This window comes from Rhea americana, unplaced genomic scaffold, assembly GCF_003343005.1.
Source record: "Rhea americana isolate MKP2758 unplaced genomic scaffold, rheAme1 scaffold_0, whole genome shotgun sequence".
Lineage (NCBI taxonomy): Eukaryota > Metazoa > Chordata > Aves > Rheiformes > Rheidae > Rhea > Rhea americana.
Window position 1 is genome coordinate 3,935,384 of NW_028185037.1, and position 16,555 is coordinate 3,951,938.

The 16,555-nt window shown below is 36.7% G+C and overlaps 1 protein-coding gene and 1 pseudogene across 3 annotated transcripts in view; both read right to left on the minus strand.

Moving 5' to 3' along the window:
• SLC26A7 (solute carrier family 26 member 7) overlaps positions 1-16,555 on the minus strand; it is a 73,879-nt gene that overhangs the window by 48,600 nt on the left and 8,724 nt on the right. For all 3 annotated transcript variants that reach the window (XM_085305657.1, XM_085304853.1, XM_085304054.1), the window contains exons 2-3: positions 6,256-6,366; positions 140-312 (exon numbers count right to left, since the gene is read on the minus strand). In XM_085305657.1, the coding sequence (XP_085161783.1) occupies positions 140-312; positions 6,256-6,366 (284 nt within the window). The remainder of the gene's footprint in view (positions 1-139; positions 313-6,255; positions 6,367-16,555) is intronic.
• On the minus strand, positions 4,657-5,328 carry LOC146601962 (large ribosomal subunit protein uL16-like; annotated as a pseudogene).

The following is a 16,555-nucleotide window of genomic DNA, read 5'->3' on the forward strand; positions in this document are numbered from 1 at the left end:
ACAAATTAATTTCATCATTCATGAGCATCTGACCAGATCCATAGTCAGTTTTTCTCACAAAGTGAAAAAAATTTGTAACAAATGTCATAGTTATTACAAATGCCATACATCAGTAACAGATTATGTGTTCTCTACCTACCTGAATGAGTCCTCCTAAAAATGAAACTGCTGCAGCAACTCCAATCCTCTGCATTTCAAACTCTGAGAGGCCCAAGACTCCTGAATTATTGTTTGCAGTGAAATTAGTGCCGATTGAAGGAACAAGACGTTCAACTGCATTGGCAGATATTAAGGAGGTTAAAGCAAACGTTCCTATAGAAAAAAGTCACAGATTAGTCACCAATAGTTCTATGTCCTTCTCACTAACGGTCTCTTTTTCAAAATTTGGTCATTATACTTGAAAGCATCTTTTTGTCTATTCTCATCATGCTAATAAATTTCATAGTCTTTTTTTTGTCTAACATAAATTTCTACGTGTAAATCTGTTTTGTATATGGCAAACAAATTAAACGTAAATTTTTGGTGAGCATATTTGTGCAGACACACTAACAAAAGAGGCTGGAACAAAGCAATTCACAACGACTCCAACATATCACAGACATTTTTGACTCACTGTGTGTGTGATGAAATGACTTTTTGACTGATGCTCCCATTGTTCACCATTCAAACTTTTAGGGCAGTCAAATTTTCATGCTATATATAGAGTACCCAACCCAAAAGAGTTATAAGATGTGCAGGCTCAAAAATGTAACAAACAAGCAACATGTACACTAACAAATGGAGGCAGGTTGTAAGAAATATTTATTTGCTGAAAGTTGTAAAGCTAGTTTAGTGACAGACAGATAAGGATGGTAATTCAATATTAAAAGGCACAGGCACATCACAAAAAGCTCTAAGATCATAAGAAATGCACTACTATGTCAGACCAACAGTCCATCYGGCACAGCACTGCCTCCAACCGCAGCAATCAGAGGTGTCACTTAGGGAAAGCACATGAGCCTGGCCCCTTTCTCCCCCTCATTATCCACTAGCAACCACAACTATTGCACTAGCGATGTTAGTGTGTACACCCTTGTTATGGGTTAGTGTTCATGAATTTATCTAAACCACTTTCTGAACCTGTATATACTTTTTGCCTCCATGATGTCCTCTGTCATCATGTCCCAGGAGTTCATTATCCGCTGTAGTATCTTCCTTAAACTATACTTTCTTTTAAAGTGATCTTTTATCAGATTCATTGAGCATCTCTAATTTCRAATACACTTCTGCTGAGTACAGTTCTACCTTTACCTCTGGCACATGCCTCCAGAGTTGTATTCTCTCCCAGCTGAAGAATTCCACACATTTTAGTCTTTCTTTATAAGACAAGTATTCCATCTCCTATTTACTTCCTTGCCTTTCTTGTACCTTCTCTAACTCCACACCMCCCTTCTGAGATGCAGAGACTAGAACTGTGCACAGTACTCACGATGCAGTTGCATCAAGATGCTACGTAGTGCCAAAGTGATGTTCTCTATCTTATTCTCAATAACCTGCCTGATAATGCCCAGTGTTTTGCTATCTTTTCCAGCTGCAAGTGATCATTGTGATGGCCATTTAGATAACTGTCAATGATGACTCCAGAATCTCTTCCCTTAGTTGCATCTGCAACCTCTGAATTCAACCTCAAATAGACATAACTTAGATGTAGTTCCCTCAGGTGCATTATCTTATGCCTATCTACATCCAAACTCACTTACCTTTCTGCCCTCTTTCTCAGTTATACAAGGTCCTTCCAGACTTTCTAACCAATAGCACAGTATTTGATTACCTAGGACAGTATTATTCTTAAAATTGGAAATCTGTCTGTGCTCTCCTTTCTCCAAATCATTGATGAAGACATAGAGTAAGACTAGTCCCAGTACCAATTCTCTGAGCTACCAGGGACTCCTCAATTCTGAAAAATGGTCACTAAGCTCTATCTTTTGCTTCTTAACTTTTAACCAGAAAAAAATAAAATATMTTTTCTCCTAACACAAGAGCAATTTAGTTTCTTTAATAACCTTTGGTGTGGAACCTTATCAGTGGCTGTTTCATCATTCAAATATTTTATATCCAAAGGATTTATTTTTCTGCATGATTATTGACACTCTTAAAATATTTCAGGAGGCTAGTCAGGTAGAATTTTCCTTTACAGAAGTCATTTTAATTCTTTTCCACCAGACTGTGATTATACATATCTTTAGTGATCTTAYTTTTTTATTATAGACTATCAAGTCAAGGGTGAAGGACAGCTCTACAGTTCCCAGGATTTCCCTCCAGAGCCCTTCTGTTGGATGAAATTACACTGGTAACCTGTGGCTGACTCTAGTGACTCTAGTGCACTGTTCAGCAGTCCTGCATTTCACATCTGAGTTCCTCCAAAACTTTTAGGCAAAAGCCTTCCAGCCCTGGTGATTTATTGGGATCTATCACATCCATTTCATGTACTTCCTTGAGGTATGTTTACTTCAGGCTGATCTAGCTCTCCAGRTCAATGTGGCACACAGAACATGTTAACTGTAGGAATCTCCCCAGCACCTCCAGTAACAGAAGCCACCAGAAAGAAATTGCTAAGCTTCTCTGCCAGGGCCTCACCACAAAGTGCCCATGTTACACTTTTGTCAAAAAGACATCCCACCGATGTCTTTTCAGCTTCCTGATTTTGGTATATTTTAACAACTATCAGTTTGACCATTCTCTCCATGACACTCTTCAAATTCTGTTTTCAGCACTCTCAGCTTCCTGGATGTGTTTGACCTACCACATTTCATGGGCTTTCCTGTTCATCTCATTTGCTCAAGCTTTCTATTTTTTAAGTGCCAAACTTTTCCCTATGATACCCTCTTAATTTTCCCATTAAGCCATGAAGGGKTTTTTTGGATCATATTTTCTTTATTGAATCATGAGACATACATTTCCTGAGCTTACTGTACGTATTTATTTTAGCAATATTCAAGATTCYTGTAGGTGTTTTGCTTTTAAGATTGCTCCTTTTTTTCTTATGAATTCCTACATTTTTACATTTTTCTTCCACAAAACTGGATTTTAAAATGGTTTACATAAAATTGAAATCAAAGTTCTATATAYGGTATGATCACAAATAAAGATGTGTCTAAGGATTCTTCAAGTTCATTTATATCAAAAGTAGGCGAGAACAAGTCTGTGCAGTGATTTGTTGCTCAGGTAATCTTTGCAATTAGATTAACTGTGTCAGAGAAGAGACATTTCAAATTAGTWAAAGTTCACAGAATTGGGTCRCTGATGAATTTCACATTTCAYACAAATGACCTTACTAATAAAGATCATTCTTGCATCTTGTATACGTATAGAAAGCCCCACTTTCAGATATTGTTGGTAGAAGAAATTTTCACCAATCATACAAGAGGATTTTAGGAGCACTTGGGGATCTGAGGCAGGCAGTATAGCTCCAGCTTAGCCTGCAGACCATAATTCCTATTTGGGGCTGATGAGGTAGGAGCATAAAACATTTCTACTGGAAGGATAAACAGCATACATCACTTGCATTTATCTTAAAAATTCTTCAAAATTTCAAGAGACAAAATGTTTTGTTTTGTTTTAAGATTAAATTCTAGAACATACACCTGTGAAAAGAACAAGTTTCCATGAAATGGACCATGCAGAAATCCATGCAGGGATACTCAGCAAATCATCCACTGAATGATTTCATCCCTCCCAATGACACTCCCTCCCAAGGATATAACATCTAACTTAGCTGCTTATATTTATTCATTTCATCATCTTCTGTTTTCATTACTACAATTTATGTCAACCACATATTTACTTATCTATCATCTTTCCTATATATGTGAGAGGTTCTTGTTTGTCTAATAATGTTATATAAAAAAGCTAACAATCTATTGCTAGATTAGTTCAGTTTTGAAATATTCATATTTTAATACCTTTAATGAAAAAGCTGTTAAGTAAAAAAATGGAATCTTTCTCTAATCAAGTGCTAAAATTACATTCCAAATTCTAAATTTTCATTTTTAAATRTTTCTCTTTCTTACATCAGTTGAGTGTTTTCCGTTGCTCATTACAGCATCCAGTCACTAACAGCATCCACAGATCCTTCWCAGATATCAAAAGACACAAATACTTTCTATGCATTTAGAGAAAACAAATTTTCAGCTTTCCCCTTTCCAAGACAGTTTAAAGTTGGCTAGCAGTTTTAGATAAATCTGTTGAATACYGGAATGCCTGGCATAAGAATTATGAGTCATCCAAACAGAGTTGACAGCCTTTCTCTAAAATATGAACAAAAGTCACTGAAGAATTTCTAGTTTGTTGTGTCCACACCTCAAGACCTAGGGATACTGACGTAATTCAGGCTTGGTTTGCAAGAAATTGTGCAGGGATTAGGCTATGCATATTAGGCTATGCATATAGATGGACAGATTGACAATTATTGCTTTCTAATCCAGRTCCTGCCCCACAGAATGCTTGAAGTTGGAAGGGACCTTTAGAGYCCATCTAGTCCAACTGCCTGYTCAAGCAGGGTCACTTAGAGCCCCTGAAGCATGTCTGAGCTGGGAGGGATATGGGATGCTACAGGGAGAATCAGGTAGCATGGAGCACATGCTACTTGTCCAGGACTGTGTCTGGGCATGTATTTAGCTATTCAGGGTTGCTGTCAGGGTTGAGTTACTTCTGGGATATAACCTTCTCAAATTTGTCCATATTGACCTTAATGAAGCCCCATTTAATGGAGATATGGATCTTCTGATGCCTGGGGAATTCAAACTTAAACAGTACAAGGCCTCCACTATGCATTTTCTGCTCTATGCCTTGGTGCAGATGGACATGATCAGCATCTCAATGTGAATTCATGCCACCATGTCCTGAGGCTTCCCACATCCCCCCTGCATCCTGTATGCATCTTGTCAGCATCAGCACAAGACAGTATCTTGCTGATGTGGACAACACAGAAGTACTGGAGGTACATACAGTCAAACTCATCTTTCCACATCTCTTTACCRTCTCTTTACTTCTAAGTACAGATATGGGCAGCCTTCCAGTGCTTCAGAGGAGAGCTAGTTGTATTTATCTGACATCATGGAGTCAAAAAGTAGGAATTTATCCACTTTTTTCTTACTGTGGACTAGGCCAGAGGTTTAGATCATGAGGTACAAATTTATGAGCTCTGGAAGATGGTTTCTCAATATACCACACAAAGTAGCTCCCATTAGGTTTTTAACAAAATTATTAARAATGCATTTTGATGCTCTAGCATATATTTAAACAAAAAAAAAATACTCAAAAGTACTTGGCTAGCTTCTTACTAAACATATTTGCTGATGAATACACTTGAGCAATYTGATTTGGCAGCTTTCATTTTGTGTGTGATTTCCCAGAATCGCCTTTCCAGCTTTTTTCCTTCTCCAAAGCAAACAYGTCTCCCCCTTCTAGTTAAATCTTCTGGTGATCAGAGAGGCTGTGTGCCATTACCCAATCCTACTGTGCTTTACTACTGGGCCTGCCTCATCCGTCCTCCAAACTTCAGAGGTCACCAAGTGCCCAGCAAAGAACCTATGCTTCAGTCTCAAGAATGTAATTTCCACCTGCCATGCAGAGCGCACGCTTACCTATCCATTCTCCTTTTGCTGCTGCTGTCAGCTCTACTGAAGGCAAGTAAGTACCTTGTAACTACTAGCATAGCAGCCAGTGAAACACCYTCTGCTTCCTATCTGTTACACTGAACGAAGAGGCGGTTGTATTGAACTGTACTGAAGCAGCTTGTTGGGAGGATTTATAGCTTTAATACAGTAGCAGATAATAGACATTGAAAGGCTCTTCTCTTGGTGAGAAAAGCTGGGTTTGATGTACGTGAGAAGTAATGTGCGTTTTCTATGTTTTAAGAAGCATTTGAGCCTTTTTCATTCCTATTTGCAAACACTTTGTGGGCTGAGCTCTTTGTTAAAGTCTCAGCCTGTGGCAAATTTGTAGAGTTAAACTTCAAAAACACTTAATAAACTACATTCACAAAGGAAATGTCAATACAATACTAAATTACAGCAGCAGGAGTAACTCCAACATCTTTAATGAGGCTCTTTAAAGTATTTTTCTTAAATTGGAAACAAAAAGTGTAAAAAGAATCACAAAAAACTTATTTCTGTTTAGTATCAGATAATTTTCCTTCAAGTGGTTTTAAAACATGAAAGATTTTTGCCTTCCAATTCCTTATTTCTGGAAATGTTTTAGCAAATAGACACTTACCTGTTGCAACATGGCGTCCCATTCCAAATATGGCATAAATAATGACAGGAAAGAAAGAGCCATATAAACCAAAAACTGGATGGACTGAAGACAAAACAGCAAAGGCCAGCCCTATAGAAAGTTAAGTGGAATTAGTTCCTTGCATGTAGATTAAATAAAGCTTCTCTGCATTCAATTTTTGCTTATGAGGAAATGGCTACAAAAAACAGGTAAAAAAATCTATTTATAAAAATCTTGAGCATAAGCCAGATACTGCACAGTAGGGATCAGGAAAATACTTTGCAAGGTTTTCATACGTTCACCAAAATTCTCACATTTCTCAGCTACACCTCTGAATATCTGGTCTTGGTCAACCACAGAAAAAAAATAGATCGCGGACAGGATCTATGACATCAGCTACTATGTTTCCAGGTTGTCTCCACCAGTGGTTCCAAACTTTTTTAATAGTTCTCAGCAGAGAAGTAAACAACATTTCATGCCTCACTGATAGACCCTGGTTTAATAATATTAGTAATAAGTGAAACAAGTTACAGAATTTTGCTTCTGCCAGAATTATAGGAGATCAGATGGTTATTTCTTATGATCTGTTCAAAAATTATATTTTTGCTTTGGATGAAGCCCCTTCAGGCTACTTCCCTCTAATTTCTCAAAAAAAAAAAAAAAAAAAAAAAAATCCAGAGTTCATTGTCTTTACATGCCTAGGTCTTTTATTCACGCAGATATTAATATTTCTTTCATTATGTAAAGCTATTGGTCCAGAAATACAGAAAGCATTTGAATTTTGTATTGAGATTGAAAATGAACTGAACTGATAAAGGAATTATCTTTACAGATTTACTAGTTAACCTTAGTTGCATAGATGTAGAGGACAGTGTCTTCATTTCTCTTAGAAAGTCTCTGAATATACCAAGAAATCATCTTCTAACAGAGACATTCCTGCAAAGGAACATCTACGGTCGCTTTCGATACCTAAGTTAGGAAACAAGCCTGCACTGACTTCTTGGAAGAGTCAACAGGAAAAACCAGGATCCTCTCAGAGCAGCAGCCTGTACTGGAATTTCTCTTCGCCCATCATTCAGCAGGGTCTCCATGACCAGGCTGGCTATCCTCATAGCATAGGTGCTTTGGTGATGCGATGTGAGGGCTCTGTGGTTGTTTTCCTCCTGCAAACTAAAACTAGGAGAAATTGCCTGGCAGGGTTTCTGCACAAATCTTGGTGAATGCCTTGTAGCTTGTCCTGGAGTAGGGAAGGTTTGTGTAACACACAAAGTGCCTTTCTAAAGTCCATCTTCAGACTGAGTCCACTTCAAACATACTACCAACCTAAGGTAATATATATGCATGTATATATTAGCAGAATGACCACACACATTCTGTGAGAAACAAGTGATTCAGATCTGTTAGACCAATTTACCTTCTATACACATTTGAAATCTCTCGAGAAAACTAGGTATTCCCACTTTCTTCACTGCTCCAGAAAGCATTTGTCATTTGAAGCACTGGTGTCTGGGGTTTTAATGACAAGCGAGTGCCAGAAAGCTTCTTTTCTTTTAGGTTTTCAGTGGCCAAGAAGGACATTTTGGTTCAAGAATTACCTTCATGAATTTAGATCTGAGCCTGTTAYGAAGAGCATGTGATGGGGGAAGGAAATAAAATGTCAAAAGGGCAGAAGTGTCGTTATGTGTGAAGTAGAYAACATCAAGCAGTTCATTTGTTCTTAAAAATCATCTGAGTGAAGATTTTTCTGAGYATAGATCTTACACTGATCAGCATCATTTACTCTGGACTATGTGAAGTAAAACTTAATGACTGAAGCAATTGATTATAGCTGTCTAATCATAAGATGTGCTGAGTAGCATTTTTCTGATTATTTCTATCAGTTATGACTTACATTGAGAATAAACACCCCAAAATAGTTGTTAACATGCAATGGTAGCAAACAGTTGTTGATAYAGACATTTACAAAGCATAAAACATATTCATCTCCCCAGAGACTGACCAGCAGTATCTTGCTAGCAATTAATTGCATGTTAACCAAGGGAATTGCAAATATACTCAAGACTAAATTTTATTTTATTTAGGGATAGCTATGAGAAGGGCTAAAACTAGGAAAGCCTTRGCTTCTTAGAATGAGTGAGATTGGATGAGGGGGTCGGAAGTTGATGTTATCAGGCACTAGACAGCTGAAACATTAACTTCTTGAGACAGAAGCCGTCTTCCTTTGCTTGGAGAACAGATTTCATCTCTAGTTTTTTTTTTCTCTTGTTATTTAAAAATTACGTAGGAAGGACAAAAAAGAGAAAACTGAGGTGCTGAGAAAAGAAAAGAAAAAAGTCTACTTTGTTCACAAGCAGAAGGAAAATATCAGCAATTTCAATCTTTGGAGAAAGTTTTCAGGAYTGAATGGCCTTTAGCAGTTGCCTATAGAGGCAATAAAACCTTTCTCTGACTTCACAGAAGGAAGAATATAAAGGATTAAGATAACTCAGTCACACCTGTGTTGCCATATCCATGAGAAAACTCGTTTGATGGCACTCCCAGACAAGTATACCAACACAGTCAGTGAGAGAGCATACTTTTTTTTTTTAAGTATAAGTTGATTTTCACAAGTACATTTTAAAACTTTGATGCTTTTTTATTTTTTAATCAGAAATAGACTTCACTGTTCTTTTRCCTTTTAAATTAACATATTTACTGAAAATTAAAATGTGTTCATTTATTGATYGTCAGTTCTGCTTTTTTGTCTTTTTTAGCACATTGTTATCATGAGCCAGGAAGATCTGTTGAAATGAAATTATAGTTTCACATCTGTGTTCACAGGTTCAGTAGATATAAAAGAAGATTATGATCCAAGAGCAACACAAACGATGTACCTGAGAAGAACAGAAACAGCTCAGGACAGCAGCTGTATGGCTCTATCCAAGCAAAAAAGTAGCAGAGGGAAAAAAAAAAAAAGGAGGAGAATGAAAATTTTGAGGCCTGCTCAACACAGAATATTATTCTATCAATATTATTAACTATTAGCAGTCTTAATAATAAAACCAAAAATGAACAGAATCTTTATAATTAACTACCTAATGGACTATCATTCACAGAGATAAGCGTTCTAGCCTTGCATAAAGGATTAATGCAAAGCTAATCTATTTTCCTCTCCAAAATCAAAAGGAACAAGTAAAACAAGCATAACTTCAGCCACATTTTACCTATAACAATATGATTGAAATGGAGTGACTTTTTTGTGTAGAGGAGCCTAAGGAAAATAGACTAGATTCATTACTGAATGTTGAGCCAGGTATATATTTTACAAGCAACATTAAGATGTCTATAAATTTTGGCTAAAATGACCTACAAAATCTTATAAGTTCAAGATACTTGATCATCAAATGGAATGAATTTTCTAACATTAAACAAATATACAATTACAAATATAGAATATTTTCTTCTGAAAATAAAATAGAATAATAAAATTCCCTGTAGTRTGTGAAATTTCTGTTCATTCATTACAGAACTGATAGGCAATACTTACACAGCTCACCTCAACTTGTTCTTCTTTATGCTCTGCTCCTCACAAAATTTATTTATTTATTTATTTATAGTGCTTGGACTGCTCCATCAATTATCACAAAGAAGGCATAAAAACTCTCTCTCCATCAGAAAAAGTTAATAATTTTGAAAAATATGTTTCAAAATATCAAGTCCATTTTGCTGAAATCAGATGATGTTTATATGAATTTTAAGTTTTCATTTAAATTGTATTAATTTGGAACCTTAAAATTTTCATTTGGAATTCTACACATTTCATTTTTAATAGGTTTGCAACCTAAGTGACTTAATCACTCAGTGCAAGAGGAGCTTAGCTTAGAAGCTGTACAGAACAAAACTGGAGGGCACAGTATTGTACCTCAGGCCAAGCTAAAATATTCCGAGAAGAGGGACCACTAGCTCCGTTACTATTCAAAACTTCCAATTAATACAAAATTAAGAACAGTATGCATTGTTCTTTCCTCTCAGCTTTTACAAGGAGACCAAGGGTTCAGCTACCGCAAAATATTCTGTAGCCGTACGGCTGTAAAAGTTGATTCTCATCCCTCTGGATGTGTTTACTTTGCTTTTGTGTTTTCTAAGATATTCTGAAACTGAAACATTTGACAATTATGGCCAAACTGCATCTGATCCATCGTAAACTGTACAAGTTTGTGGGTAGAGCACCAGAAGCTCAACAGAGCCCTAGATCACACACGCTGGGAAAACAGAAACCGCGTCAACATCTCCATTCAGCTCGCTGGGCAGGGCTGAGGGGAACAGAGAGCCACAAGCTGAACCCTTCTGGCCGTGAGAACGGGCTCGCAGAGATCTGGCATGAGTCCTGGAGGGCTGCGCAGGAGGGGCTGCCCTGCCCAGCAACGCCGCCGGAGCCGTCAAGGAGCTTTGCTTTGCCCGGTGAGCGGCTGATGAGCTACAYGCCCGGTTTACGGACAGATACTCTACTCATAGGTCTAGCCCTGGGTGGTTTGCTTTCACCCATGGTCCTTTCGTGTCCATTAGGTTTGTAGAAGTGGTATTTCACTCTTTTCGTGACGAGGCAGCAGCAGTCAGGGCAGAGCTAAAATTACCAGGCTCTGATTCTAGCCCTGGCTATGTTTGCTGGCAGTTTGCTCCCATTACTGAAGCACGTCAGCTGTGCATAAGAGCAGAGGGGCATTATAAAACAGAATTAGCAAATACTTCATTCTTTCTGATTAGCTATATAACATTCTGAAAAGTTCAAATACTTTATTAAGAAAAAAAACAGTACTTTTTTTCAGCTCACGTCATTAATTTTCTTATTAAACTTTGCCACAATGCATTCCATATGGTCAAGAACTAGTCAAAAGACAGGAAAATTTATTTTAATTTTTTTCACTCCAAATAGTAAAAATATTCAAAAGAAATAGATCATAAAATATAGAACCCAGCTGGTCTTTACTGGTAACATGGAAAACCCTTGATGGCAGTGACATTAAGGTTTTCAAATAAGAAAATAAATTCCATGGAAAGAAATGCAAACAAAGAATGAACAACACGTTCAAATGCTGTGCGTTAATATTGTAGTGCTTTGTTTTAACTAACTCTTTGTGATAAGATAACATTGTGTGAGACAGCTGCATTGAAAACCACGTTCTCTGGCTAGCACTGGATGCACAGCAATCATTTGGCATACTGCTCCGAACAAGCAGGAGACGTGTGGTACCACTGCAGGCAGGTGACAAACGCAAACAACTACTAAGTAACGTGCTTGACACAAGTAGAAACAAGGCCATGTCCTACCACAGGAAGAAAGTCTCTCAGCATGTTAACTTGAGAGTTTCTGCTAATTGTGCTAGTGACAAAGCTACAATTGCAACCATAAAAATTATTTTCCATAGAAAGAGCTATGGATCATCAGAGTACAACTGCCTAGTTAACAACTTTCTTCATCTACAAACATGGTCCTGATGCATATGTACACTCAGAGGAAAGCTATACCATACCTTTTGGAAATACGATATGCAAAGAAATTTTAATTAAGGAGCATGAAATAGAGGAATTTGAAATTTTTATCATTATCTTTTTGCAAAGAAAAGCTATAGATTTGATAGGTTTTCCTATATTTTTATATATTCAAATAAATTTATCAGCAGCTTGAGCTATACGAAAACGACATCACTGTTATTTTTGATTTGATGGTGGTCAAACCCCAAGWTAAGGGAACTCAAATCAATACTGGTCCAATCTATCATGCTCAAAATGCTATCTGAAGCYGTGGTCAATCTCTGATTTTCAGAAAAAGACAATTTTTCCCTTTGTTCCCTAAGTTCAGTTATGAAACAAGAAAAATATTTCCTGTCAGCCAGTGCAGAGGACTAAGAGATACCCTGAAATGTAAAATTACTACAGATATAATGTGGTAYAATAAACATGAGCAAAAATCTGATGACTGAGTCTCCTGTCAGTCCCTCTTGGGGAACCAACAAATCAGACACCCAACAAGTGTTGGGTCTTTATCCCAACTCAACTTTGTGGATCAATCACAGACTTTAAATTCTAATTCCAGGATTACCTTTTCCCAATAATTTTCAGGATATTTGTTAGTTTTAATTTTGTGCTTAACATAGTCAAATTAAATTTGATCAGTGTTACTACTTGCTTTTACAGATGCTAACATCACCCTTCGAGACAAACTGAGGAAAATACGGTTCCCCAAAAAAGTAATTTTTATTGAAGTTAAAAAAGAGCATATTTTAATATTATATTCCCTAAGAATTTTTTAAAATATAACTACAGATTTGAAAGATTATTTGACACTGACTGGTTAAGAGCTAATGATCACTTAAAAACAATGTCATTTCTTATAACCAGTGCACACATACATCTCATGCATGCAAGGTCACTATTTCCTAATAGCATCGTTTGCTGCAGTTACACATGTGGATTGCACCTTCTACCTGGTTTATCTAAAGACTGGTGCAAAGAGTTTACAATTATTTCTTGCTTCCTCTGACATTCAAAACCTGAGACAAATGATGGGAGGCAAATAAAAACAGGGTGGGAGGACAGATCTTCTAATCCACATCTACTGGAAATCTTTTAGAGACTACAGTGTTGAGTTAGCATGCAGGTCCTCTTTTTTGAAGCATGCATCTTCTTCATAAGCAACTATCAGTCAGGTGMGAATTAAGCATCTCAGCTGTATTAGACATACAGGATGTGAAAAACASCTTTCCCAATGTGCCATCTGAGAATAAGTCCAAAGGATGTTTGGCTAAATGTTGGTGTACTCTGCCACTTTGCAGATCTCCAGATACTGACACTTGTATCTTGATATTCAAAAGAAAGGATACACAAGTATAATGGCAGTGAAACAACAGACTGTGTGACTCATATCAGAATTCTGTATAAAAGATAGATTGATCTTTCAGTACATAAAAGCTTGGATGCACACAGAAACAGGGAGAAAAAAATATATAGTATTTTCTTTTCATGGCGCTCCTGGAGGTTGAGGGGGGGGAGAAGTCTATTGACAGACAACCTAAGATGAAATTTTTAGGTATCTATAGGATGAACTTGACATGATATCTGAATACCACAAAGACTTTATAAGCTATTATACAAAGAATTCTCTATAARCTATTTTACACTTATCAGCCATAGTACCTGAAGCTTCTGAGCATCTCCAAAACAAAATGAAAGTGTTCTGAAAGAGTGTTATAGGAACACTTCCCTGCATATCAATAAGAACACACAGAGAACCAAACTTATAAGAGGCTTTCTGCCAAGTAGGYAACTATGAGGCAGCCTTTTGAGAGGCATCAACACTGTGGAGAAATGAAGACCAATCACGACTGATGACAGCCTTAAACCAAGATGAACAGGAGTTTATGAAGCCCATGAAAAAGACATTTATTTGACAAGTCAGTGATCAAGGATCTCAGCACTAACAGTTTTCTCCATCTCTCTGACCTGATTATAGGTCAAATAATTTCTTCTTCTKCATCAAAACGTCCTGGGCAGTCGGTCTCTGTCCATGGTGCTCAGCCACCATCCAGGCTTAGAGATCTAAGATCTCATACTAAGACAAGTGTACTTTTGCATTAAGATCTAGAGGATTCAGTGGTCATCCAGAAGCTGAATTCACATTTCTAGTAGTCTGTCAGAGAGGTCTGTATTAGTCCATGTGTAACTTTGGAAGAATTTTAATAATCATTAGAGTTCCAATTGTTCAAATACAACATCACTTCTTAAGTCGTTTGCTGGAAAGTTTTATAAATATGAAACTTTGGCTTGCATTTACTTACTAACATGTTACATTTCATAAATGGCTTACATCATTATTCTTTGTACAGGAGAGCTATAACAGAGTTCATCTGGAGACTTTCTTCCGCAAATCATTTACGAACTGTATGAATACCTCAATGCATTCTCAGCTTTTTCTGGCTCAGTTTCCAAAAGTGCTTATTCAATTTCATCTACACATACTATTTGTATGCCAAATATATATTTACAAGACAGCCCTACTCCTTAATAAAATTATTAGCTCCAGTTAGTCTACTCAAAGTATATTTATGTCTACATTTATGGTCAGAGCCTGAAAAAAAAAACAAAAAAGAAAAAAAAAGGGCAATCATCACCCTTGAAAAGACACAGCTGGGTTTCTTTTTATTTTTGGCATCATGCCTTCCAAAACACTGGGCACCAGTTCTGGAATGCATGAAGCCAGTATGGTCCATTTTTTTAATGGCAAGGTCTCCAATCAGTGTTAAGGAATTCGTTGTTCAGCAATAAATCCAGCTCAAGATTAAATTAACTTTAATTAAAACATTACATAAAGCACAGCAATCCTCAGTGAGTTATTACTGGTCCTGCTGAATAAAAGAAGTTGGCATGAATAACAATACTTATTTCATCACATGCCATCTACATATTTTACTTTTAGAGAAAACGTGTCTCAAGGGCTCCCCACCAACCTCCGAAAAAGACTCACTAAAACTTTTTTTGAGCCAAATCATTTCTTGCTCATGATAGGTCATAGAAAAGCCAGCAAATGTATAATATTACATATAAATTCTATATAAAATATATACTCTTGTACCAGTGGACTAAAAAAAGTGTATTTTTTAAAATCACAGAATACTGTCATAGTCCCAAATCTGACTGACTTGAAAGTTCAAATCCTATACTCACATGGTTCCTCTTGGAGATCTTTTGAGTGCAGTGCAGTATAGCATATGGGCAGATGTTTATTTGCAAAAAATATACGTATAAAAGCATAGTGTTTATGAATCCAGACAAACACCAGGATCTTATCAAGATAAAGACTGAATCTGGAAATACAGTGACAGTATTCTCCTTTRAAAGAAAATCATTTGTCTTAACTTATAGGTAGAAATATCTCTGTTTAAAATTTCCCATTTTTTTGAGCAGCAGAAGATACTGCAGGGGAACATAAACTTGTGAAGAAACCTCCTYGTGTACTGAGTTCTGTTCCCGTTATGACAGGCAAATGAGTAATTTAGTAAATTTATGACTGGAACTATGTGATAAGGAGATACACTTTTTTATCACAGTGTTTTAATGGAATACTTTTAGAACTACTTCCAGTTTTAAGCTTAAACTTATCTATGCTACTTTATACCAAATTGTTCTTGTGCTACAGTTGTTCATGTGCTACAACTCAGAGTATCTGAAACAAAACCTGCTAGCTATGATGGAGCCTTACTTCAGAGCTGAGTGTGCACAATCATTCACTCTGGTATCCTTTATTGCTATGCGTGCAAAGATTATGTCATTATCACTAAAGAGAAATATACCTCTACTGCTTGCATTTGGTCTTCTGCAAAGCAGAATTGTAACTTGGATGCAATACTATGCACACTATGATTCAGTCATAAAACATTCCAAACTTGACAAAATTATTAAAAGTACTTGTTACTGGATCTATGATGTCACTTACCTATTCTTCCAGAATTCTGAGCTAAAGATTTTCCATTTCAGCCCTTGATCTGAGTGAATTTAATTTCCTATAGTTTATTATCATCTCAGTTCCATATCCATGCCCTTGCCTGTTTCCTGTACGGACAAAGTCAGCATCTTTCAACAAAACTGAGACAAAGYACTAAGTATTTATTGAGGCATCAGGACTCTTATCTTCAATTCTGATCAAACCCTGAAAGCAGTAAKTACCATATCTTTGCTTTGTTCTCATTTTTTTTTTGCTAAGGCTGAGGAAGCTTTTGCTTTTTTTTCTTTCTTTTCTTTTTTGAAAGGTCTTACTTTTACCTAGTTGTGACTTTGAATGTTTGTGTTATTAGGGAAGAACTGAAGAAGCTTGCATCGTCTGCCCCATAAACTGTCTATGCAGTCTTCTCTGAGTAATTTCTGTGTTTCAAGCAGAAGCACTTCTGTGTTTCTAATTTTCTTCCCCGGAAAGAACAGTTAATACTTTGTTCTTACTAGACAGTGCAAAGAGTTCCAAGATCCTATAATGAAGAGTATGACATGTAAGCATTACCATCACCTGGTGAATGGCAGAGGAGAAATTAAGTCATGTCTGTGTCTAAGCAGGAATCACTCTGATCATCAAGAGCTTGCAGAAGAGGATTATAATTATTAAAAGCTTAGGCAAGATCTTGCAAGAAGCTTGGGAGGAAGGGTTTACTTTTAGGTTCCTATATTGGGAGTCTACAGTCAGAACGAGTAAGGTAACTTCATGTGTTAATTCAGAGCATTTAACTTCAACGTAAGATAATGTCTTAACTAAAGTACTCTGATTTACACTTCAGAG